Source organism: Chaetodon trifascialis, chromosome 2, assembly GCF_039877785.1.
Source record: "Chaetodon trifascialis isolate fChaTrf1 chromosome 2, fChaTrf1.hap1, whole genome shotgun sequence".
NCBI classification, from domain to species: domain Eukaryota; kingdom Metazoa; phylum Chordata; class Actinopteri; order Chaetodontiformes; family Chaetodontidae; genus Chaetodon; species Chaetodon trifascialis.
The window spans coordinates 26,515,625-26,539,169 of record NC_092057.1 but is presented as its reverse complement, the minus strand read 5'-3'; the positions used below and the strand labels follow the sequence as shown (position 1 = coordinate 26,539,169).

General features: G+C 42.3%; 2 protein-coding genes across 3 annotated transcripts in view; both read left to right on the top strand.

Moving 5' to 3' along the window:
- Nucleotides 1-18,149, top strand: part of LOC139343002 (sodium/potassium/calcium exchanger 3-like) — a 47,192-nt gene extending 29,043 nt beyond the window's left edge. The window contains exons 4-17 of the mRNA XM_070980376.1: nt 5,180-5,254; nt 5,750-5,834; nt 6,615-6,718; nt 8,160-8,234; nt 9,439-9,464; nt 9,563-9,616; nt 9,718-9,851; nt 11,375-11,535; nt 12,126-12,396; nt 12,486-12,652; nt 13,747-13,861; nt 14,053-14,165; nt 14,658-14,723; nt 15,564-18,149. Of these exons, the coding sequence (XP_070836477.1) occupies nt 5,180-5,254; nt 5,750-5,834; nt 6,615-6,718; nt 8,160-8,234; nt 9,439-9,464; nt 9,563-9,616; nt 9,718-9,851; nt 11,375-11,535; nt 12,126-12,396; nt 12,486-12,652; nt 13,747-13,861; nt 14,053-14,165; nt 14,658-14,723; nt 15,564-15,716 (1,599 nt within the window). The 3' untranslated portion in view covers nt 15,717-18,149. The remainder of the gene's footprint in view (nt 1-5,179; nt 5,255-5,749; nt 5,835-6,614; nt 6,719-8,159; nt 8,235-9,438; nt 9,465-9,562; nt 9,617-9,717; nt 9,852-11,374; nt 11,536-12,125; nt 12,397-12,485; nt 12,653-13,746; nt 13,862-14,052; nt 14,166-14,657; nt 14,724-15,563) is intronic.
- Nucleotides 18,150-19,387: 1,238 nt separating this feature from the next.
- The window catches only part of LOC139347135 (ras and Rab interactor 2-like), a 32,256-nt gene continuing 28,098 nt past the window's right edge, over nt 19,388-23,545 (top strand). The window contains exon 1 of one of the 2 annotated variants that reach the window (XM_070986614.1): nt 19,388-19,539. The gene's annotated coding sequence lies outside the window, so the exon portion shown is untranslated. The remainder of the gene's footprint in view (nt 19,540-23,545) is intronic. The other variant, XM_070986605.1, reaches the window with a different exon arrangement.

Genomic DNA, 23,545 nt, shown 5'->3' with positions numbered 1-23,545 from the left:
CGTGTGACTGGCACAAGGCAGGCAGAATGTTCCCATACATGATGGCCCATGCTGTGTTGTGCTGTTGCCGATAGTCTCCGGGGGGATGACTGTAATGGAAGCTCATGCCAGCACAGCAGCGTCTCCAGGGAACTTTGCTGTCCATAAAAAGAGCACAAAGATCTACCGGATGGACCACTTTGCCAGTACATGCCTGACATTATAGGCAATGTCCTTCCTTACAGTGCACCCACCCTCTGAGGTGCCTTTTTCTGCTACAGAAGGGCAAATGAAAGTAACCTTTTCTATTAACAAAAACAAAAAGCCAAAAATAGATGATATCAAAACAAGCTATTTCCCTCTGATATCTGACCTTTTGAATAATGTACTCTGTCATTTCATAGCAGGTGTTACTGTACTTTGTGGAGAGAACAGAATTCTGTGAATTTCAGGAAGGGATCATAATGATAGTTGTAATGCTGCTGTACCTTTCCACCTTTCCACTTTTGGAAAATTAAATACAAAATGGGCCAGTCCTGACAAAAAAGCTTGCTCACTGTGTATTTGAACTGTGACATGCAATATATCCGCTGCTCCACTGAACGGCAAACAGGTTTGGAACATTGCATGCAGGATGTGAGCCAGGGAACAAACTAAATGACAGCACTGACAGTGTTTCCTCGTATGCCTTTAAACAAGTTATTGAACTATGGCTGCAACTAATTGGAATGGAAATGATTAGTATGCTGAGCCTTCTTGTGAACAGTAACTGCTCTTAGCTTAATATCCACTTGCTAGCTTTTTTCCAGAGCTTTCAACCACATCTCACAGTCTTTGTTAGTAATCAGAATTGTCCTCTATCGCTGATTTCACCTCCACCAAAGAGGTTCTGTTTTCTGTCTGGTTTATTGGTTTGATTGTCAGTAGGATCATGGAGAAACTGCTGTCTCAATTTTCATGAGTCTTGGTGGAAGTCTGTAGCATGAGACAAGGAAGAACTCATTACATTTTGCAGCAAATCAAATCTTGGGGTGGATACACAAATTATTTTACACTTTCATTAATATTGCAAGAATTTAACGGAATGCATATTATACTATGGTCTGGGTGAATACTCGATTCTGATTGGCTGCAGGGTGTCTGTTAAAAAGTGTTGTGGACACCTATAAAAAAGTTCCAGTCTGATTGTTCTGAAATTATTGCGCTGGCTCAAAGGCTAGTAACCATGGCAACAGAAACTCAGAACACACGTTAACGCCACTATGATGGACATGCCAGTATCTCTATCAAATTTCATGATCAACGGCAATGTTGCATTTAATTTTAAATAGTTCGTCGCCTGTCTTTCTGTCTTGCTAACCTTACTTACTTACTTGCTTGATACAGAGTGAATGGTGGATAATATTTATAAAAACGATTTAGGATAGACCTACTTGCTTGATACACATTTAATGATCAGAGTGAATGGTGGATAATATTTCTTGCAATGAAAACGATTTATTTAAGAGGTGCACTTGCCCTCTGAAATGAGACTTTGTATCACATAACATAACGTTAAGCAATCATCTCACTTCCCTCCACTGATTAGGCCTAATATAACAGCTGCGGCCGACCGAGCTGCAGGTTCTGTGGCCAGAGCCGGTTACCTTGGCAACGCGTCACAATGAGAGATATTAAATAGTCCACTCACCTGCTTCTTGTGAAAAACTTACGATTTTAACGGTAAAAAAACCTTTTTAACCTTAACTTAGTAATAATTGATTTAATATTTATTTCTTTTGTAAGTGACCATGGTATAAGCAGGATAATGACCTTCTAGGTGTCCATTATCAGAAATGAATGGACGACGCGGAGGCGTGAACCGTCCGATGCAAAGCCAGTCCAGGAGATAGTAGGAAAGTTCAGTAGAGACAAAACGGAACCAACTGTAGAAATATGATGACTCCATATCTTCACAGGTAGCAGTAATCCTCTGGGGTAGCCGACAAATCTCAAAGTAAGGTGTGGGTATGGAAGTTTAATGCACACATATATCGTGCAACTAATTATACTCTCACTGACATCCAAATGTGAAATTCTAATAGTTCTGGAAATATATCCTTTACAACAAAGAAATCCCATGCACCAAGTGCTTGACATAAAAAAAGACACAATGAACATAGAAGAAAATTAAAGTGGATTAAGATGGAGAGTAAAACCCACTTGATAATAATAATAAAAACTAGATAGCTAAGGTAACTAAGAATGATAAATAGAAGCATCAAAGGTCTCACACTGTCTTATTTAATTAATACAATAGCAGTTTCAATTTGAGACTTAATAGTCGAGAACTCACAAAATATTTTGCCTTGTGTGCACACGCTCTCTAATGTAAGGATGTTTGTTGGATTCTTTGCAATGAAGCCAATTAAACAAAACTCCAGCTTGCTGACAGCAGATAAACTGTGAACCTCAGATTATCACATTGGGATGTAAATAACAGCATCCCATGTAGATGTTCCAAAGTTTATTTGACAGTAACAAATGAAATATTTTAAAGGCATTCTTTATTTATGTAAATTGCTGTAACTTTACTGTTAATCTGTTAAAAAGTAAATTTGATTGGCATTATATTTGGTAAAGGACACATAGTTCCAGTGACCTGAAAGACAAATTTTATGACTTGGACTTTACTTAGGTCTCATTGGGACTTGACTTTGAACTTCATGGCCAAGACTTGAGACTTACTTGTAACTTGCAACACAACAGCTTGGCCCCACCTCTGCTTGGTACTGAGCAGCCAGAACACATACAGTAGTGTAAATGGTATAAATGTGCTGGCAGCCCTCTCTCTACCTACAGCTGCTCTTCTTTGCTGTCAATCAGACAGTACTACCTGATTATTTTCTTGCTACTGTACACATTAAAATATGAAAGCTAAAAGTCCTTAACTAAAATCATTAAAATCCTGAAAATGCTGTTCAAAAATAATTAGATGTTCAAAAATATGCCACACTGATCTTGGCATATAGTCTTGATAAAGGGGTGCTGATTTAAACACTGGATAAGATCCTGCTGTCCTCTTCCTCTAATAGCCAGAATCCAAGCTGCTGTGATTCCTCTGTCCCTCATAAGGTTGTCATTGATCATGTATGCTTCTGGTCTTAAGCTTGAAGACAGAAAACAATTTGTGTTAGAACTTCATATCTGAATTTTAATGTCAGAGTATTTTAATTCCAGCTGCTGTTCTCTTGACAGCTGTTCTGCTGACCCCCCTCCAATTCTGCACAGCTCATTAATGCTGGCATCTCCACTTCTCAGAAAACATTTGCTTTCACAAATACAAACACAGCTCCAGATTTAAGGACTTCCATGTCTGCATGCAACACAAAAAATGCATGCAGATATACATTCAGTGTGCACACACGTTCATTCACAGCTGTAGGAGTTACCAGGATTACATGTGACCTTTGACTTTTTGCTTGCCCTCAGTGACTGATGGTTGTGTGCATCTGGTACTCTTCTTCTTCACACACACACACACACACACACACACACACACACACACACACACACACACACACACTGGAAGTCATGGTGTCAGTTGTAGCTCTCATGCATCTCATGTCTTGGGTATTCAGCTCACTCTCACCTGCTTTCAGAAACAGCAAACAGATGAACTCCTGGTGCAAAGTGAAATGTGTAAAATGCAAAAGGATTATTCCCTCTCCCTGCCATTCTTGCTGTAAGCAGGTCTTTGTAAGGCTTCGTTATTAAAAGTGTAAGAATATTCAGGCCTTTCCTTTGTTCGTACGTTCCCTGTCAGTCTGTCATCACTACCTGACATTTTCTCTCTTGATCTTCGCTATCTGTCTTTCATCTCCTCCCTGTCTCTGCTTCTCTCTGTGCTCTGTGTTCTATGTATTATGTGATACCAAGGAAAGGTTCCCTGGCGTGGCTATTTATGCAATAATATACCAGGAAAAAAATACACCAGTAATAAATACCATGAAAAGGATTTCATACAGTAGATTATTTGCAGTCATAATGAATCCTGTCCTTGACTGTTGGGGGCACTTTTGGAAGGATTTTTAGTGAAGGTTACTTGTGGAGTTCCACAAAAGTCAATGTTGGGCCTACTATTGTTGCTCTGTATGCATATGATGTTTGTTTCCAAGGTTTCCAAAGCATTAAAATTTAGCTTCTTTGTAAATGGCACACATCTCATTTTGTCGTGGTAAGAATTTGAAACAACCTTTTAGTGTGGAAAAGTAATTTAAGATTATAGAGTTTGATTCTTCATCATTTATTTTAAATAAGACAACATTTACAAATCGAAATTTCCAGAATTTGCTTTGGTTATCACAAAACAGTTTATTATGAATGTTGAAACGGAGACTGTGTGAAATAGAAAGAGACAGATAATAAACTGAATTAAGGATTTCTTAAAGGAGAATTCTTTATATTTCAACCTAGCATATTTCCTATAAATGTGGGTCATGCTTCAGGAAAACGGGCAGTCACACAAGACACCATATATTACGACAAGCTGCATGAGACTCCTGCTGTTCACTTATATATACATATATGAACAAACATACACTACATTATTTTTTATGTGTATCTGTAACTTGGGCCCACATTGTCATTCCATGTCAGAGTTCATGTTGTTTTTCTGTCTCATTCATTTGACAGTTTATTTCAGCAGGGGAATAAGCAAAAGCCATATAAATAACCTTCCCTCCTGGGCTTTTTTAATTCCAGTATGTTTGAAAAGTGAAAACTAACTTCCCTACTTGAAAATGTACAAAGTGTGATCCCACAGTTACATTAATGATGAATGTTTTATGTCTGATCCATTAAATGTGCTGCATTACATTTACAGATCTCTGAATCTTTAGCCTTCAGTTCCTCGACTGACTAATGCATTTTTCATGGAAATTTTGATCTAGATTTAATGTAGCATTTACAGCAGAGAGGTGGTCTTTACTGTACCACTCAGGGGAAATACAGAGATATGTTCGAAATAGAAGCTGGAATACCAGTCGCTAAATCACAGCTAGCTGTACATCATGCAGCTGGAGAACATCTTAGCATGGACTTTTACCATCAAGAAACATATTCATACAGATCTGTGTAATATTTATCACTCTCTCTCTCTCTCTCTCTCTCTCTCTCTCTCTCTCTCTCTCTCTCTCTCTCTCTTTCTCTCTCTCTACAGGCCATTTACATGTTCTGTGCCCTGGCCCTCGTCTGTGATGACTATTTCGTCCCCTCTCTGGAGAAACTGTGTGAGGTATGAACGTGAGGAATTAAGGGTCATCAAATCCAAAGGAAAGGTGTTGCATCAATGTAATTTCAGGAAACAAATGTTTTTTTTTGTTGTTTCCATGAAGTGAATAAATGTTACATACAGATTTGAAAAGCTAGCTAAGTCTTTTGTGTATTTGCATGTGGTTTTAGTGTATAGTATTATTATTTAAATGTATTTCTGTTCTGTTTCTTTACCTTACAAGTCAAGGTACTGCTTGTTCCCAGTAACAGGAAGAGTTGAAAAGAAAATAGAAATCATTTTATTGGACAAAACAACTATTCCTCCTCCAGACTGACACATTGTCAAGTTTTGACAGAGTGGAAAAATGCCAGTATTGTGTTGTTGTAAGGAACTGAAGTGGATCTGTACAATCAGCAAAGACTCGAGGTCAAGGGTCAGGCTGTGTGTTAGACGGGTCTGGATGTTCACATTGCAGTTGAATTACACACTTTTTATTTGTCTCTTGCTTTCTCACAGCGTCTTCATCTCAGTGAGGACGTAGCAGGTGCCACCTTCATGGCCGCCGGCAGCTCGGCCCCTGAGCTCTTCACATCCGTCATAGGTATTCACCACAACCGCCGCTGCATCTCTTCACCTCTGTTCTAACTGAAACACATGCTGTCATGCTGTAGCTGGAAGAGGGAGGAGGCATGCACGCCTTCTCATGAATGCTTTACAGTAGTGCTTTTATCCCAAGACACGTGCAGTAAATAAACATGGCTTTCAATATACTGAATCATATTAGTCACATTAAAGTCATCCTATGTCATCAGCAGTGGAGAATTGCCAGTGAGGCCATATGTTTCTTTTTTTTCTTTTCCTGTTTTTTTTTCTTTGATCGTGGTTGTGTTCGGCATGTCTGTCTGAATCAACAATACAAAGAACATTCAGCTCAAAGGTGGGACCGTCACACTGTGTCACTGTACTCTGTAAATAAAAATCTAATTATACATACTGGCTGGGATTGAGAGTTTCAGCTTTCTCCTCATTTGTATGGAAAAATGAAGGCAAATTCAGGTTTTATGGGCCTCTTAAAAAAGATTTTCTTCTTGTCTTTATCTGCATGTGCATCTGTGTGTGTGTGTGTGTGTGTGTGTGTGTGTGTGTGTGTGTGTGTGTGTGTGTGTGTGTGTGTGTGTGTGTCTTTGTGTGTGTGTGAGAGAGAGAGATCCATGATCAATATGGCCGAGTTATTTACATATGTTTTGACAGTTGAGTGATGTGTTTGTCAGCACTGCAGATGCTAAGTTGCGACTGGAAATGTCAAGTAGTGTACATCACATTATCTATGCTCTCTATGGAGTCATGATGCTGTGTGTGCGCTTGTTTATTCTCTCCCCAGGGGTGTTCATCACCAAAGGTGATGTGGGTGTAGGGACCATCGTGGGTTCAGCTGTCTTCAACATCCTGTGCATCATCGGTGTGTGTGGCTTCTTCGCTGGTCAGGTACGGTGACACAGCAACACTACACTGTTGCAGCCGAACCTGCTGCTAACCTGATGGCATTTTCAAACAGTGCGACCAACAGCCTTAATGTCAGCTTTAAATATTCAGCTGCATAAGCACAAAGTGGGGAAAGTACTCATGCATGTGTGCATATATTTGTGCAAAAGAACACAGGACACACAAGCACTCTGTTGATTTCTGTGTGCATGAGCCCGTGTGTCTGACTGCACCAAACAGCTGCACCTACAGCTACAGGGGAAATCAGATCCACGTGTAAGCCACAGATATCTGTACATCTTTACTCTAAGATAATACCTGTATTCTCTGCCTCTGCGGTTTTCGCGAGTGTCAGTATTGTCAGATTTATCTTACTTTCTTGTCTCATATGAAAACTAAAGCTCAAGATTGAAATTTTTCATGCCACAGTCTTCCACAGACCTAAATATAAGAAAAATGTATAAAAACAGAAAGCTCTTTTGCTACCACACACTGGAACCTTTCCATATTGATATGTTTTTGTTTGTGTGGCACTTTATTCTTCTCTGTGCTGCTCAACCAGACACATGCACAACATCCCATCAGTCTGGACACAGTGGAGGGTTTGTTCCTACTTTTTGCTTTGCATCCTCAGTGCTGTGTGTTGCATGAGATACAGAGATAACATAATATAGTGCAGTCTCTCTCTGATGCTATCTGACATGCCAGGGACATGGAAATGAGCGGAGTACAAGGATAAGCTCTCTGCTCTGAAAAATATATGCAGTGGACTCCAAACAGTGATGCAATCCCAGATTGTGCATTACGTAATCATAGTGAGATAATGAGAGAGAAGGGCAGGCGGTGGAACACGGCTTGGAGGGATGGGGTGCAGTGAAATCATCTTCAAGTACGGCCATTGCACCTCACAACTGTTTGTTACCTTTGGCTGTCTGTTCATAGCAGGATCCCTCTACAAAGCGCTATTGTTCAGCAAAAGAGAGTACAAGCAAACATTTCAAAGCTTTGTTCTGCTCCAACTCTGCCATCTGCCTCACAGCAGCAAACGATTCCACGGCTAGGAGTGGCACACTCAAGATGTGACTTCTGACCCTTTTGACCCTTCACTTATCTACTATATATACAGTGTGAGCGCTGTGTGGGAGCGTGTTACAGCTTAGTCACTGCACTGTGGGCTCCTGCATTGTATCTGATTATATAAAGTCGATAAACACACAGGCACCTTTCCAACGTAGGATGGTACCTTGCAGTTGGCTTTTTCAGTGATTGCAATTTAGGAGGTCAACTCAAAGAGCTCCTGTGTTTACATTAGTATGGTAATGATGTCAGAGGCGTTTCTGTATCACAGTAGCTGCAGCATGGGTAAGTGATACTATAGGAGTGTATGAACTGAAGCTGCATACTTGTGAATGTGCTTACCTGTGTTTTCTCTTTTTCCTCGCAGGCAGTGAAACTCTCTCACTGGGCTCTTCTCCGGGATTCAATTTATTACATATTTGCTATCACAGCCCTCATTGTGGTAAGAGCTTCTCAACCAGCAAATACACACTTCACATGATCACGTGCGGTGATTGCAAACATATGTAGATATACTTAAAACAAGGAGTATAAGGCCAATTTGAAGGTGTAGCTTTGGCGTCAATACCCAATTTGCACTTTCTGCCTCAGCAGAATTGCCTAGATAGGTGAGAGTCAATACAAACACACAGGTACTGTACATCCATTAGAAATGTGGGTTTTTTCAGCAGCCGCCACTCCAGCAAAGTGTGTGTTTGGTTGTGTAAAACATTATGTGTATTATGTGTTAAATCCATAACACATCTAATTCTCAGCAGGTTTGGAGTATGCAGTGTGTTCACACTGGAAAAGGAACAAAATCAGGTCTACTCAAAAACGTTGATATGCATACTAAAAAACACATTTTTGAGTGAGCTGATGGCCACTGTTGTCACACAAAGCAATGCACAATGGAATTGGAACAGTGGTAGGAAGTAACCAGTGCATTTACCAAGCATTGTACTTAAGTCCAGTTTTGAGGTATGCATTTCTATTTTATGCAAATGGTAATGATAAATAATAAATCATATTCATTAAGATTTGATTTGATCCTTTAATGAAGTACAGGATGTGGATACCTCCACCACTGAAATGAAGGCTCTACAGCTTACAGCTGCAAAAAATGAAAATATGACAGTCTGTGGAGAGAATGCTCCAAAAAGATGTTCAGCGTTTCGAAAAACATTTTGCTCTTTGAAGTTTAGCTTGCATTAATATTCAAAATTTGTACATTGAAGTCTAGTAGTGCATGTATTGTATTATTTCCAGTGTAACAGCAAAGTATGTTCATTTCTTGCATGCAAGCTGCACAAACAGTGCACTCTAATGACTTTTATTTTGTACATGCAGTTAGTTGTGGTGTGGAGCAGGGACTGTGACAGATAGACCATAGCTCACACCGTGGCAATGGCAGTGTGTCACAGCGTAATGCATGATTTCACATAATGTGAGCAGCATGCTACAGAGGAAAAAAAAAAGTTTCTTCAGTGCCTTAAAATTCGGTCTAATGAACCAAAAGGTCATACTTTGACCTTTTTCTGGGTGTCTGAGCTTTGGATTGGTTATGCCCTCTAGTGGAGTTGATGTTGAAATGCAGAATGAATCTCATTTTGAATTTTTGCCTCCGTCTTATGTCCTTTCGTGTCCTCTTTTTCTTGCCTTTTTAGTTTATCTACGATGAGAAAGTGTGCTGGTGCGTAATGATACTTTCTGTAGCTGCCTAAATATACATATATATGTTTTTAAATACTGTATTACTCTACATTTTACTGACCTTGTGTTTGTGTGCAGGTGGGAGTCTCTCGTCCTGATCCTCATGTATGTGGTCTACATCCTCATCATGAAGTGAGTGTCATCATCACAAACTGCTAATGTCTGCAGTTAACCAATCATTTGCCTTTAGTTTAAAAAGCTGTGGCCCCTTCTTATTCATTTGTCGTTGCCAGGTTTAACAGCAGGGCACATCGCTACTTCGACCGTCGAAAGAAGAGCTCTTTGAATCTGGCCAATGGGCTGACTGGAAGCACTGATCTCGAGGATAATGTCACGTGTGATGCTACTGCAGTCCTGCTCAAGAAAGGTAACATAATCTGCTCTATTTTACACAGGCTTTGCCCTCTAACAGGACTATGTAGGTTTGCGCTGCTCATCTCTGCGCACTGAAATTTACATAAATATGAGGCAGCTGGGGCACCACTCCTCATCTATTTTTGTTCAGCTCCAGGATAAGACAGTCACGGATGACTTTATCGACAAAGTTCTGTCTGTTTTGTCCTGGGATAATTGCCAGCATAGATCTTCAATGCTAGAGCTGCAGCCTGCTGTCCGGGTTTTGGGCTGTGTATGTGGTGCGATGATGGCCACAAACAAATCTGTGATCTCTTTGTGAAGAAGAATTTGCCCTACTTGATGACATTCTGAGTCCTGCTTCCACCTCCACACAGAGACTCTTAGAGGAAACCTACAAACCAGCTGCAGACCAAAACGTCATCGTCAGAATTCGATGATGCCGTGACAGAATTCACTTGAGTAAACAGCTGCTCGTCACCAACCAGAGCATTCAGCTGCTTATTAGAGAGGTGACTGCCCACCTTGCATCCAGTTCTGCCTTCCTAGCAGACCAAGGACGAGGAGACTCCTCACAGTAGTCTTCCTGTTGGCCCAGTTGATGGTGGTGGGATACAGATGGTGCAGATGGATGTGTATCTGCCTGTAAACCTGCTTTGTGCCCAAGGGAGTCCTGCATGACATGATACCCTACCTTTGATGTTACCAATGCCTTTGGCTCTGCCATGGCTTTATTTAGGGTTTATATCAGACTGTATTTTGCTCAGTGGGAGCGGCCACTAGGAGGATAAGGAAAATCTCCAGGGTCTCAAGGAGGAACTGCTTTAACCATCCACAGATTACTCCTCAGTCTCGCTGCCCTCATAGTATAGAACACAGCAACAGCTAACAGAGGAGACCAGCACGAGATGCTGTTCAAGGCCTGCACACATCCTTCCAGCCTCCACCTTGCTTCAGCTCTGCCTGCTCCGTCCTCTTGTTCTGTATCTGTGCTGCCCCAGCTAACTCGCTCCTTGGGGTCTGCTGAAGAGGTGATGAAGAGAACCAGGGTGGCAGTTGGTTCGGCTGATGGTTGACGTCAGATGAGAGAAAGCCTTTTGTGTGTCCTTTCAGTCCACAGAAAGTGTGTGTTTATAGCAGAAACAGCCACAGACCATAACCCACATTTGCTTTGTAGGTAATGTGTCTAATTATCTACAAACAAGGACACATTGTGTTCCACATTGGCTGAATGACTTCCCAAAGAAAAAGTGAACTGCTAATGTCAGTTTGCAGGCCTGCAAGATAATCAGTTTGTAGATGCTCAACAGTGTGAACCTTGTAAGCTAGCGTTAGCATCACAAGCGGACTTACCTGTCAAGAACTGAGACACGTGGAGAGTAAATGTGCATCTCCAACAGTAAAAAAAATGTTTTCAATGTATTCAAAAATCAGTTTTTCAGGATTTTTAAGAAGGATGACTAATCGATTTCAGTTAGCCTAAAAGTAAACAATCAGTGCTGCAGTCAGACGAACGTGTTTGTTATTTCCTTCCAGCTAACTTCCACTGTAAGCCATCGGTGCTGATGGTGGACGAGCTGCTGTCTGCGTACCCCCACCAGCTGTCTTTCTCTGAGGCTGGCATGAGAATCATGATCACCAGTCATTTCTCCCCCAGAACCCGCCTCACCATGGCTTCCCGCATGCTTATCAATGAGGTACAAATACACTAAACTGCACATGGACTCACATGCGTGTGTACACTGTGTTGGACTCTGTATTGAGTTCTGCACATTTTCATGCTACAAGTTCTTTCAAAATGGAAAAAGTTGAAAAGCAGCAGAGCTTCCCTCAAGAGAAAATACTTTTGTCAACTTAAGTTACTTTGAAAAATCCCTGCCAAACCAGAGTCTTAGCATAAATGCAAACCAAATAACAGTGTCTGCATTCAGCAGAAGAAGGAGTGGAACGAATGTTAATTTTCTCTTGGATGTTACAGCCAACACTGTCTGTCAGGCACCTGTCTGCTGCAGACTACAGTCTGGAGGTAAATCCAGACCAAACAACCAAATTTGGGCTTTTGACAGACAGAAGAGAAAAGGGCATTAACTTCTGCTTCAGACAGATATCTGAATTCTGTAATATGAATAAAAAATTAAACAGACCTGAAGAGTTAACTGGGACTCAAATGGATGTGACTCACTGCCAGTCAGGCTCCAGAACATTGCAAAATGTCCAAATGTGTTCATGGACATGTCGTAGTCAAAGCGTGACGTTGTCTATTATGATGTTTTCTAATTATTTCCAGAGACAAAGACTGATCAACACCACTGAGACTCGAGTCAACCGCATCACTAATGGCGACTCTGACTCCGCCGCCAGGGCGCAGGGGAGGCGGGGTTTAGAGAATGGGATGGGCGGGGCTGAGCAGGGTCTGAACGGGAGGTGCAGACTTCAGCGACTGGAGTCTGGGAATGAGACAGAGAATGAAAATGAGGACAATGAGAACAATGAGAACGACGGGGAAGGAGAGGGGGAAGATGACAGTAATGGCCCCTTGGTGCCGTTCAAAGTTCCAGGTACAGCACGTGAGACATTTTCAAACAAAATGCTCACTGTCAATAAAAGCTAGCACTGGTCATCATTGTCTCTGTCCTTATCTGTCCAGCTGGGGTGTGTAACAAGCTGAAGTGGATGACCATGTGGCCGCTGTCTCTGCTTCTGTTCTGCACTGTGCCCAACTGTGCCAAGCGCCGCTGGGAGAGATGGTTCATGGTCTCCTTCTTCACCGCCACCATCTGGATCGCTGGCCTCTCCTACATCATGGTCTGGATGGTCAGTGCAGTCGGTCTCACCCACTAACATGCTGGAAACACATCCTGATCTTTAAAGATGTTAGAATTGTTTCCGTGAAACTGAGAGATAGCATCCTTTGAGAGCTTTTAGCTTTAGGGACTGTACAACAATTGTTTGATCTTTTTCATCTTTTTGAATTAAAAAAAGAGAAATAATAAATAGTTACATCATAAAATAGTGTCTGACCACATGCAGTCAACAACAATTAGCAGATGGAACCAGTTGCTAATATAAGACTGAGTAAGATTTGAGAAGCTGGACAGATGTGGATCTTTATAGATATTAACAGTGCAGCATTACCTCTCTTTAAGTTCTCACTTAAATCTGCATCCTAACAGAGAGCAGAACTACAGTAAAGTGAGACATTAGCCTGTGTTATAATGTAAGTTTAGCATAACACATTGGTAACTTATTCTATTGGGTGAATTTACATTTCTATCTATGTCAGTATTATTAATTGGGAATGCACAGTTTCATCACTCATTGGTTCAAAAATTGATGGCTGGAATCTTCAGGATGCTCTATTTAATTGTATTTGTAATAATTTGACTAATTAGACAATGACTAATTCCACTTATTTCCACTATAATTTGAGATTTGATGGAGAATTGAATGGAAAATTTTCCCATTGAATAGGAGCACACCACTGTAAAGCTTTAATGAACTTTTAGTGAAAGAAATTGTTAAAACTGTTATTTTAACATATTGTGAGAGGGGATTGTGTCTTTTCAAGGGTAGTGACAATATTAACAAGGCTGGAGAGGGTCTTACTTTTTTCAACAGTGAAAACGTAAAGTTCAGCCCCTCCCCAGGCCAGTCATTTTAGTACAGTCCATTAGTAAGACTGGTGTTCTTCATTTTATGAGCATGCTGAAACTGAATGCTTTCAGTGACCACTGATGGACAGACGGTGTACATTCTGTGCTAAACTGTATTAGCGTTTTTAAACTGGGGTGCGTAAAACTGTTAAATTACTGTAATTTAATTCCAGCTGGGAAATATTTTATCTGTAGCTCTGCACTGCAGAGCTACAGATAAAAGGGTGCATGGAGACAACACGTGTTTGTTTTCAGGTGACTGTGATCGGCTTCACTCTGGGAATTCCTGATGTTATCATGGGCATCACCTTCCTGGCAGCCGGCACCAGTGTCCCAGACTGCATGGCTAGTGTTATAGTCGCACGACAAGGTGCGCACACACACACACACACACACTCAGGAACAAGAAGACACAGGAAGTTAACATCAGTATTTGTGTTGAGTGAAACAAAGCTGAAATGCTGTTAAGAGAAGGAGGTGCACAGCAGAGTATTGCTTGTCATAACTGACTTGTCTCCTGACTGTATACAGACCTTGACAGTGTTACTCTCCTTGCCTCAGGTCTGGGAGACATGGCCATCTCCAACTCCATAGGCAGTAATGTGTTTGACATCCTGGTCGGCCTGGGCCTGCCCTGGGCTCTGCAAACACTCTGCATCGACTACGGCTCCAACGTGAGTGCTTCTCAGCTCAGCCGCAGGAGATTCTGCTAGACTTAGACCAGAATAGAACAGAGCTGTGCTCATGAAGGACGGAAACAATAGTCTGTAATATTCAGTGCAGAGCAGTGAGGGAGTTTAAGATTAGTGCTGTGCACGAACACAACCACACAATATTTGTTTGGCCACGGCACGGTTTATCACCGTACACGGAGAAGATATTGTGTGTTGATTGACCTGCTGATCACTCAGCAGGCCAATCAACACACAATATCTTATTAGAAGAGGTGTGATGAAGGTCCCTGGCTGCATAATTACTGGAAGTGATTCTGTGTGTGAATAGAGCAAAGCCTCTGCCTTCTTTTGTTTGGACCTGACTTTTGAAAACAACAACAACAACAACAACAACAACAACAACAACAGCAACAATATTTTAAGGCCATCAAGGATAGCCTGGCTGTATATCTCTTGTGAATAAAATACTCTAATCTCTGTTTGTCTCCTCAGGTTCATCTCAACAGCAAAGGTCTCATATTCTCTGTTGGACTTCTGCTAGCCTCAGTATTCGTCACAGTAAGTATTGACTGTTACAACTTACTGAGCTGGGCTGTCCGGGCGATTCTGGGGGCTAAAGCATGCTCATCTAACATCTTAATTTGGAATCCAACCATAGATTTACATAGAAAATATGACATGTTGACGTTTACTCGCCAGGCTGGCTGTTAGGCAGCACACTGAGACTCGCTCAGCATCACCTCGTGTTGTGAAATTGAACGTCTGTCAACGGTTGATTGAGGGAAATTATAAAAGGAAGCAACTCATGTGGAATGGATGATCATTTCGGTGTAGAATATGTACAGCAGTTATGTTGGGCATCTGGGATCCCACTTCATCACTCCCCACAGGAGGAGTGAGCAGAGTACTGACAGCTTCAGGGTGGCCTGTGGAGTTTTCTTAAACAAACAAAAGTAAGTTTACATTCAGCGTTAGTCACCGGACTGCTCTGTGTGAATCACTGAGGTCTAACAAGCGTGTTGAGAGTATTTCTTCCTCTTAGAACGTTTCCATGAGTGCATCGTGACTCCAGCATTGTTTACTTTCATGTTCACTGGTTCTCAGTCTTCTTCTTTTCTGCCTTTGTTGATACCTTCATTCTTGGCACATTACTGCCACCTGTAGATCAGTGGCATGAAGAGCCAATATGCGACTAATATGCACGCTGACCATTTAATTTACTTGTTAATGGTGAATATGCGTACCTTGATATAAAGTGTTACCCAGCTTTGAAACCTAACCTCCAGCATGGAGTCCAGCCATGACCTTTGGGGCCAGTCTCTCCCCTGCTCGACCCTCTGCCCTGCTCGATCTGTGCTGTATTGAAGGTGTCACTGATTCAGTCTCTCTTCCCTGTAGGTTCTCGGTGTCCATTTGAACAAATGGACTCTGGACTGGCGACTGGGCTTGGCCTGCCTCATCTTGTACGCCATCTTTCTTTGTTTCTCCATCCTCATTGAGTTCAACGTCTTCATCTTTGTCAACCTTCCTATGTGTCGAGACATCCACTGACCTCCTCCTCCTCTTCTTCTTCTTCTTCTCCTTCTTCTCCTTCTTCTTCTTCTTCTTCTTCTTCTTCTTCTTCTTCTTCGTCTGGTTAATCGAGGAAACCTCACCTGGCTTCCAGTTTCTCCGCGCCTTGGAACCAAGTCTTACCTTTTATTTTTTCAAATAGAAAAATAGAGCTCTTTATGATTTATCTTTGGTGCAATACACACAGGAGAGAAGACGCCGGAAGTTTGTTTTTTTGGGACCGCACAGCAGGCGTGAAAAGAGAGTCCCAGCAGCAGAGATTGCTGCCAATCGTCTAATGAACCGAAAGGTTGGCTGGAGTGAACTCAACTGTATTAACACCAACGCTTAGGCTACTGTTGGTGAAGAAGCTGCTACTGTAACTGACTGACTGGCAGAAAGAGAGAAATCCTGCGCTAACAGCGATTTTTAGCTGGATTGTTTGTTACTCTTTGTACAAGTTTGGATATAAGCACACGATTAAGGTATTTTTAAGTAAAAACTGGCTTTCTCTGTATATATTCGAGGATTATATAAGCACTAACATTAGTTGATATATGGGATTCTCTTATGCACAACAGGATCAGTCTCACAAAGCTGAACGATCCCATGGCAGTCACCGTATTTTATGTTTTACCGTAGTGATTTGGTCTGACAGTACCACACTCACAATGCTTCAACATGTGTCCCGTGCTCAGTACCAGCCAACATAGCATGCTGTACTCGCCACAGGTCAACTGTAGCTTTGCAATGTCTAGATATTTAACACTTTCCACATAGTCTCTTCTTGTTTGTTTCTCTCTCTCTCTACAGGCATATCCAAGTAGAGGTGGGCTTTATTTTGCTTTAATAAACCCACATAGGAAAGGGATCTCCCTCGAACTGGCATCCAGCACTGTCACTTTATGGATTAGAGATATTATTCTGTCATTGCAAAGCCTCTACAGGTACTCAAAACATCTAACTACTGAATTTCCAGTTCCCTTTAGACGGTAGACCCTTTGTACGATATTAAAGAACTAGTTTAGTCTCTGAGTTGAGTATAACATTGTTACTTCCTAAAGCCAAAAGTATTTTTAGAATAGGAGTAAGAGTCGTAGATTTGGACTTAAGAGTCAGCTCGAGTGCAAAGTCTTTGTGTGTGTGTGTGTGTGTGTGTGTGTGTGTGTGTGTGTCTCGAGGGGAACCAAGGACATCACTGTTACTGGGAAGACATAATCATGATTTATTTATGAATTAATTTATTCAAAGATCATGTCTAAGCACCAGTTTCAGCCCTTTGGATCATGTACAGTGTATCGAATGGAACGTTCTCCGCACTCTGACGACGGAGCTGTACAATGTACTGTATCTAATATATAATCTAAGTACTGGAAACTGACTTGATGTTGTTTATATTTAAGAATAGAACTTTATAATTTATAAGTTTTGTATAGTTTGGAAAGATAATGCAACATTTGTATATTGGGACAAACCCAGTGGTTTTTGACGATGATGCGCGGCAGGGGTTGCGTTGCTGAGGTGGACTGAAAATGCAATCTTTAGCACTGGTCCGAACATGGGTGGTGGCTGTTGCTAATCCTCTCGCATGTTGAATTAGTGATGAATCACAGATGTAAAAGATTCACTTTCAGATAAAACAGGAGGTGCGTGCTGATGGCGCGCTGCCCTTTTAACTCTCACAACATACTGTTCTTTCAACACAGTGCTTGAACTCTTGTGCCATCCCTTGTATTTGAGGCTTCAAAAGCAACGCTTGTGGCCATTCTCCTGCTTGTATTTGAGCCAAAAAAAAAAAAAAAAACACCTTTGTCAACAGTATTGCCACTCTGTTTCAGCATGTGTTCAAACAAAATGTGGAAGATATGTATTTTTATTTTACCTTGAAGGAGAATTTTCATGTTAATAGAGTTGCAGATATTTTAAAAGTGTCCTCTGGAGGTGTTGATGCTACTCCTGCAGCCACAAGAGAGCGCTGTAGAGCTGTGTTAAACCTCAGAGGTGGCTGTTACACATGCAGTAGAAAGTGGTTTGGGTATATTTTCAGGTAGGCTACTAGAGACAAATTCTGGTTGGTTTGCATGCCTCCGTCATAATTCTGATTATTTTGTGTGTAATTTTAATGAATTTCCAAGATCAAAAAGGCACTGTCTTGATTATGCTGTACATATCAGAGGGATATGCTATTATAAACACAGATGTTGGAATAACTTCTGATGAGCAGTTATATTTGAGATATATACAGTATTTAGAATGTAGGCCTCCAACAGTTAGTTTTCAGCTAATTAATGTCGTTTTATGCTCATGTCTTTTGAATTGTTTGTAAATCCTCATTTTTGTTGACGAGGACCTCTGGGCAGAGCTCAGAGGGAGAGACAGATGTTTGCCTTGTTCCCAGTGGTCTTCTTGCAATAAACTGATTTACATACACAAGTTATTTTCTCATGTGTTTATGAGCTGTTCACTGAACCCATGACTTCATCATTACTTCCTGTTTATCTCGAGAGCAAGTTAGCGTATCATTAAAGTCAGACATACAGTATACTCAGCATATCTTACTTCACTTTTTTGAAGAAGTAAAACTCCTCTATTATCTGCAAACCTTTTATAGTATATTTACAGTTATGGTACCAATTATCACGTGAAGCTGACTTTACCTCTAACATTCAGACAGTCATGGTGTACTCATGTTAAAAGAAGATCATCAAGTTTGGTGGTTTTATTTTAGCATTAAGTATTCAGTGTCATTTTCCAATAAAGCATCATTTATAGAGGGTCAGGCTGATGAACTAAGAAGTGCCGTGCTGGAGGACGGTTAATGTGGTGACACAAAACAAGTTCCTGTTCAAGCTGCACCAATCAATGTTGTACATGAATGGGTCATTTTACGTTTAATGTGAGACGGGTCCCTCAGTGCGATAAACCCATTTAGAAATATCACTCGACTCCACGGTTTCCCTCAGGTCAAAGCATTTTAGCATCTTTCAGCGCTGATTGAACTTCTCTCTCCAGCACCACAGGCCAGATAAACAAAGTCAGCAGCTAGCTGGTGAACACAGGGAGCATTTAGCAGCTGAAGAGCCAGATGTTTTCCTCAGGAGCTGGTGGACACAGGTGGCAACTCCAAATGAATTCTGTGTCTGAAGGCAGCTTTTCGAGAACATTCACCAGAACAACTTCAAGGCTGTAGTGTGTAGTGTTGTGTTTACTGCTTGTTCTGCTGAAGTGGCCAAACGAATCATAAGCCTGCAAATGATTATGCCAATTATATCTTTACCATTAATAAAGCCATCAATCAACTGAGTGTTGACACAGATAGAAACGATTCCATGTCTTACTTTAGTTCTCATTGTTCATTTACAGTTTTACAACAATTACATGTACATGTAGTTGCTTCTTCACACACACACACACACACACACACACACACACACACACACACACACACACACACACACACACACCGTGTGTGCATATAAGATAAACGCAGCTTAAAATCACACTTCCTCTTGCACACACATGCTTTGGCCGCTCTCTCGTCTGAGTCGCAGCTCTCCATGTCAGCCTGGCCTGAGGAATTTAAATGGCCGCCACCTCCTCAGCCAATCAGACGGAGGCGTCATATTACCGCCGCTCTCCTCCGTCCTCCTCCTGAGGGGCCGTCACACCTCAGAGCTGGGGTCCAAATCCGAGGTCTCTGTCTCTGGCCGACACTGAACCATGTAACCCACCGAGTTCGGGGACACCGAGGCTCCTTCTCTCCTCATGGAGCACAAGCGGAGGAGCAAGAGCGTTTGATGAAGCTGCTGGAGACGATTTAAAGGTCAGTAAAAGTTCTCGTCTTCTTGACTCGACATCTTTATTTCTGCTTCTAACGCGCAGCTTTTCCGCACGGAAATGTCGAGTTTTCAGACATAGTGTCAGCAGCTTGGATGAAGGTTTTCCTGTAGAAAGGCTTTCTGCTGTCTGTCCGTCTGTCTGTCTGTCTGTCGCACAGACACAGACTGCTGAGTCGCTCCTGCTGTAAACTTTGGGAGTTTTGTGCATGTTGACTGATGCAGACTGAAGCCTCGTCCTGCTGGTATCTGCAGCTCTGAGAGCCTCCTGCTCTGTCAGGCTGCTCCTCTCCTCTGAAAATACCTCAAGTCTTTACTGATGACATCAAGCTTCCAGTCAAAGTGAGCACATGTGAGGGCTGTACATCACCCTCAGCCTGACAGGGCTTCAAAGGAGTGGACACAGCTTCCATATGCTTCACCTCCTCCAGGCCTTACGCTGCAGGTTTGTCTCATTTTAGGGGCTGTGCGAAATGATTGCAGGAATAACAGGACCCTCGCAGAAATGATTAGTAAGGAATAAAACTGGATTTGAACGGTTTCTTTCGCTTGTCAAAACTAAAAGAGACAAAACATAAATAACTGCAGCCTAAACATTCATTTGTTGATGGAATAATGATTTTCTTACAGCTACCATGTGAAAGCATACATTTTTACCAAGAAATGAATGGAAAATATTCTCTTCACTCATGTCTGTCACAGGTTTTTTCCACTGTTAACACCTGGACTTTGGAGAACTTTGGCTCCACCCGAGCACCTCTCTGAGAGGTGATGTTTTTCGCTCAGGAGCACGTGGGGCCTGTCTGAACCTGACTCAACACAGCACAGGTGCTCTCCTGCAGCTCACTTCTGTCTCAGTCTTTTCTAAATGAGCAGTTAGCTGATGTTGTGTAAGTGGAGTGAAGGGGTCAGTTTCCTCGTTAATCTTCTGTGGAATCTGTTCGAGAGATTAGCTTCGCTGCTAAACCAGGGATTTTTTGGCACGGTTACAGCCTGCTATGGGGAAACGAATCAGCTGCAGAGACAAATAATGAAGAACTTGCAGCTCGTCAGTAGTTGGTTCGCATTATGTCCATCTGCTGTCTTTCAGGTGCGTTTGTTTTATCATCCTCCAGAGATGCCTCTGATGTTTCTGCTCAACTGTGTGTGATAACTCTGACTTTGGACTTGAAAGCAGTCCTCTGTCCAACATCTCTTTTCTGGGAGTTAAAGGCAGAACTGAGAAGTCTGCCAGGTTTGTGAACAGTGATGTCATCCTGGCTGGACAAGGAAGCAGCCACTCAGGTTACCGTTGTGAGAATAAACTGTCCCTGCGGGGGATGTTAACACTGAGCGCTTTCACAGGAGCCACACTGACGTCTGCTGTGATCCTGCAGCAGGCCAGGAAGTGAAGCACACTGAATATCAGCTTTATGCATGCAGTCAGAGTATGTAGGTGAGCGACTGATATGCATCTGCCAAAAACCTTATGAACAGTCATAGTTTGACTGGACTAAATGGTTTCCTCCATCCCATCCAGGCAGGGACGCACTAATCAGCTGAGGGGCCCTGGAGCTAAAATGAGCTGTGGGCTCCTCCCACTCACTGCACAGACTGCATGACAGATCCACCATGCTCTGTCCACAGCTCCAGAAAGCAGCTGGATTACTGCTCCACCCCAGCTCTGTTAGCTGTCACTGGTAATTATGTGATTAAGCACAAGTTTATTTAGAAACGTTCAGCATGTGAGATGAATATCAGCAGAAATAATGAAGATATTTGAACCAGACTGTAAAAATGGAGGAGCCTCTGAGCAGGGCTGATTGAAAAACCCAACTTTTACAGCTGCTCTGAGGTATTTCCAGAATCCTCAAAGACTCACTGCTGGAGAAAAAACTGTTTTCCATGTTGCAAGTAATAGAAAATGAGCGAGCCGTGATGGTCCTGTAAGTTTGGTGCCCTCGGCTAATTCCCCCCATGTTTTCTTGTTATCAGGATAAGCTGGACTCGTGAGAAACGCCCCCAGCTTCCATGTGATCATACGAGTTGAGCGAGTCGATGTTTCAAGAGATCTTTTATGAAAAAAGTTTCTCTCCTGTGCAGGTTGTCAGTGCAGCCTTTAGCTCTGTCATAGAGTCAAAGAAGAAACAATCATATTCATGTGTTCATCAGTGAGCTTTAGAGGTGCTGGTAGACTGTTTCTAGTCTTTATGCTAAGCTAAGCTAACCAGCCTCTGACAGTAGCTTCATTTGTAGTGGACAGATGTGAGGGCTGTTGATCTTCTCCTCTGACTCTCAGTAAGATATTGTTGATATTGTTTGTTGTGTATATTAAAAGGAATTTCAACATAAATCAAAACACCACGCTCTAATTGCCAAAGAGGGAACGTGGAGCTCTACGGGCCCCTGAGGGTGTGTGGCCCCTGGACAGCTGCTCGCTCTGCCTGGCTGGTAGTGCAGCTTTGGTTCCAGCCATGCTCGGGCTGAAGTCATTTAAATCCACTTTCCGGTGTATGTTTACCCTTTGGTTGTCTTCCATATCTCCTCCATGACTCAGCATGGCAATTAAAATATTTTCTGTTCATTTTGAAGTTCTCGTCCCATCTGCTCCATCTTCTTTCCTCTCTCTCTTCCTTTTAAATCTGAAGACGTGCAGATGCGTCCCACCTCCCCGCGCTGGGCTCGGCTCGATCCAGTGTTCCTGCTACTAATTTAAAGGGGAGTAGCCCAGAGAAAACAGCCCAGGCTTTTCTCGGCTGACCTTTACTGCGTAAAGTTGTGGCTGGGCGGTGCTGGTGCCTGACACGGTTTCTCGCCATGATTTAAGCCAGACGCTCTCTTATTATACGTGAGGGTTGAGTTGTTGATGGTGATTCTGAGCGTTGGCACATTGCTATTGCAGGACTTCTAAAGCTGTGATTAGAGGTTAGGCAGTTGGTCACATTGGTGTTTGACTGACACGAGGTCCATAAACATTTCATGGAAAAAATGAAAGTAATCCCAAACTTCTATCCCTGAGAGAAAAAGACGAGCGATCAGATTCCTGCATATTCTTAAAACCCAAGTGTTTCCTCTCTAACCAGCACAACATGGGCCAGTCAGTTCAGCTGAACTCACAGAGAACCACTGACCCAAATTCTGCTCTCTCTCTCTCTCACACACACACACACACACACACACACACACACACACACACACACACACACACACACACACACACACACTAAAGTCGGTCTTTGTATACTTGCGAGGACGCTCGTTGACATGATGCATGCCCAGCCCCTGAGCTCTAACCTTAACCATCACAACTAAATGTCTAAAGCAGCTGAGACTCTTTCATCATTGAAAGAATTCCTTTGTCTCTTTTCAAGTAAATGGTAAAAGTCAGTGTATTAAAATCAAACACTGTCTTCCCTGTGGACACACACACACACTCACGCACACATCCACCATCGTGTGGTCCGTCTCAGGGCAATAACACGAGCCATGTGTGGGAGTTCTTATCTGCAGTGGGTTTGTGCAGCTGCCTGCAGCCCCCTCCTCATGCTCTGCTCTCTGACAGCAGCATGGAGCCCTGTCAGCCTAACACTCCTCACTGGAGCTCACATGAAGCAGCACTTCATGTTGTCCTGACAGTTCAAACAAACAGATAAAGTTTGTTGTTTTGGGTTGTTTTTCCAGGGCGGGGCAGAGAGGCTGTTGGGGAATAGCACCAACACCAGTCGGGTCATGGTGGCCACTTGCTGTCCTATTGCAGTGCACTTTAAGTATCCAGATGGGGTCAGCAGTCCTGTTAGACTGAATGTTCGTATGAAAACACTGATCCAGATCATACTTGTCATCAAAAGACAAGTACAGTTGCATGACTTTTTCATGGTTCTTAGTAGAACATGATGCCTGCTGTCAGCCTGTTAGCCATTAGTGTCATTTTGACTTTGAAGGCGACAAAGTGAAACCCAAGGGTAATAAAAAAAAGGACCAGGACCAGATTGATGTTTAAAAAGCACAGTGAAA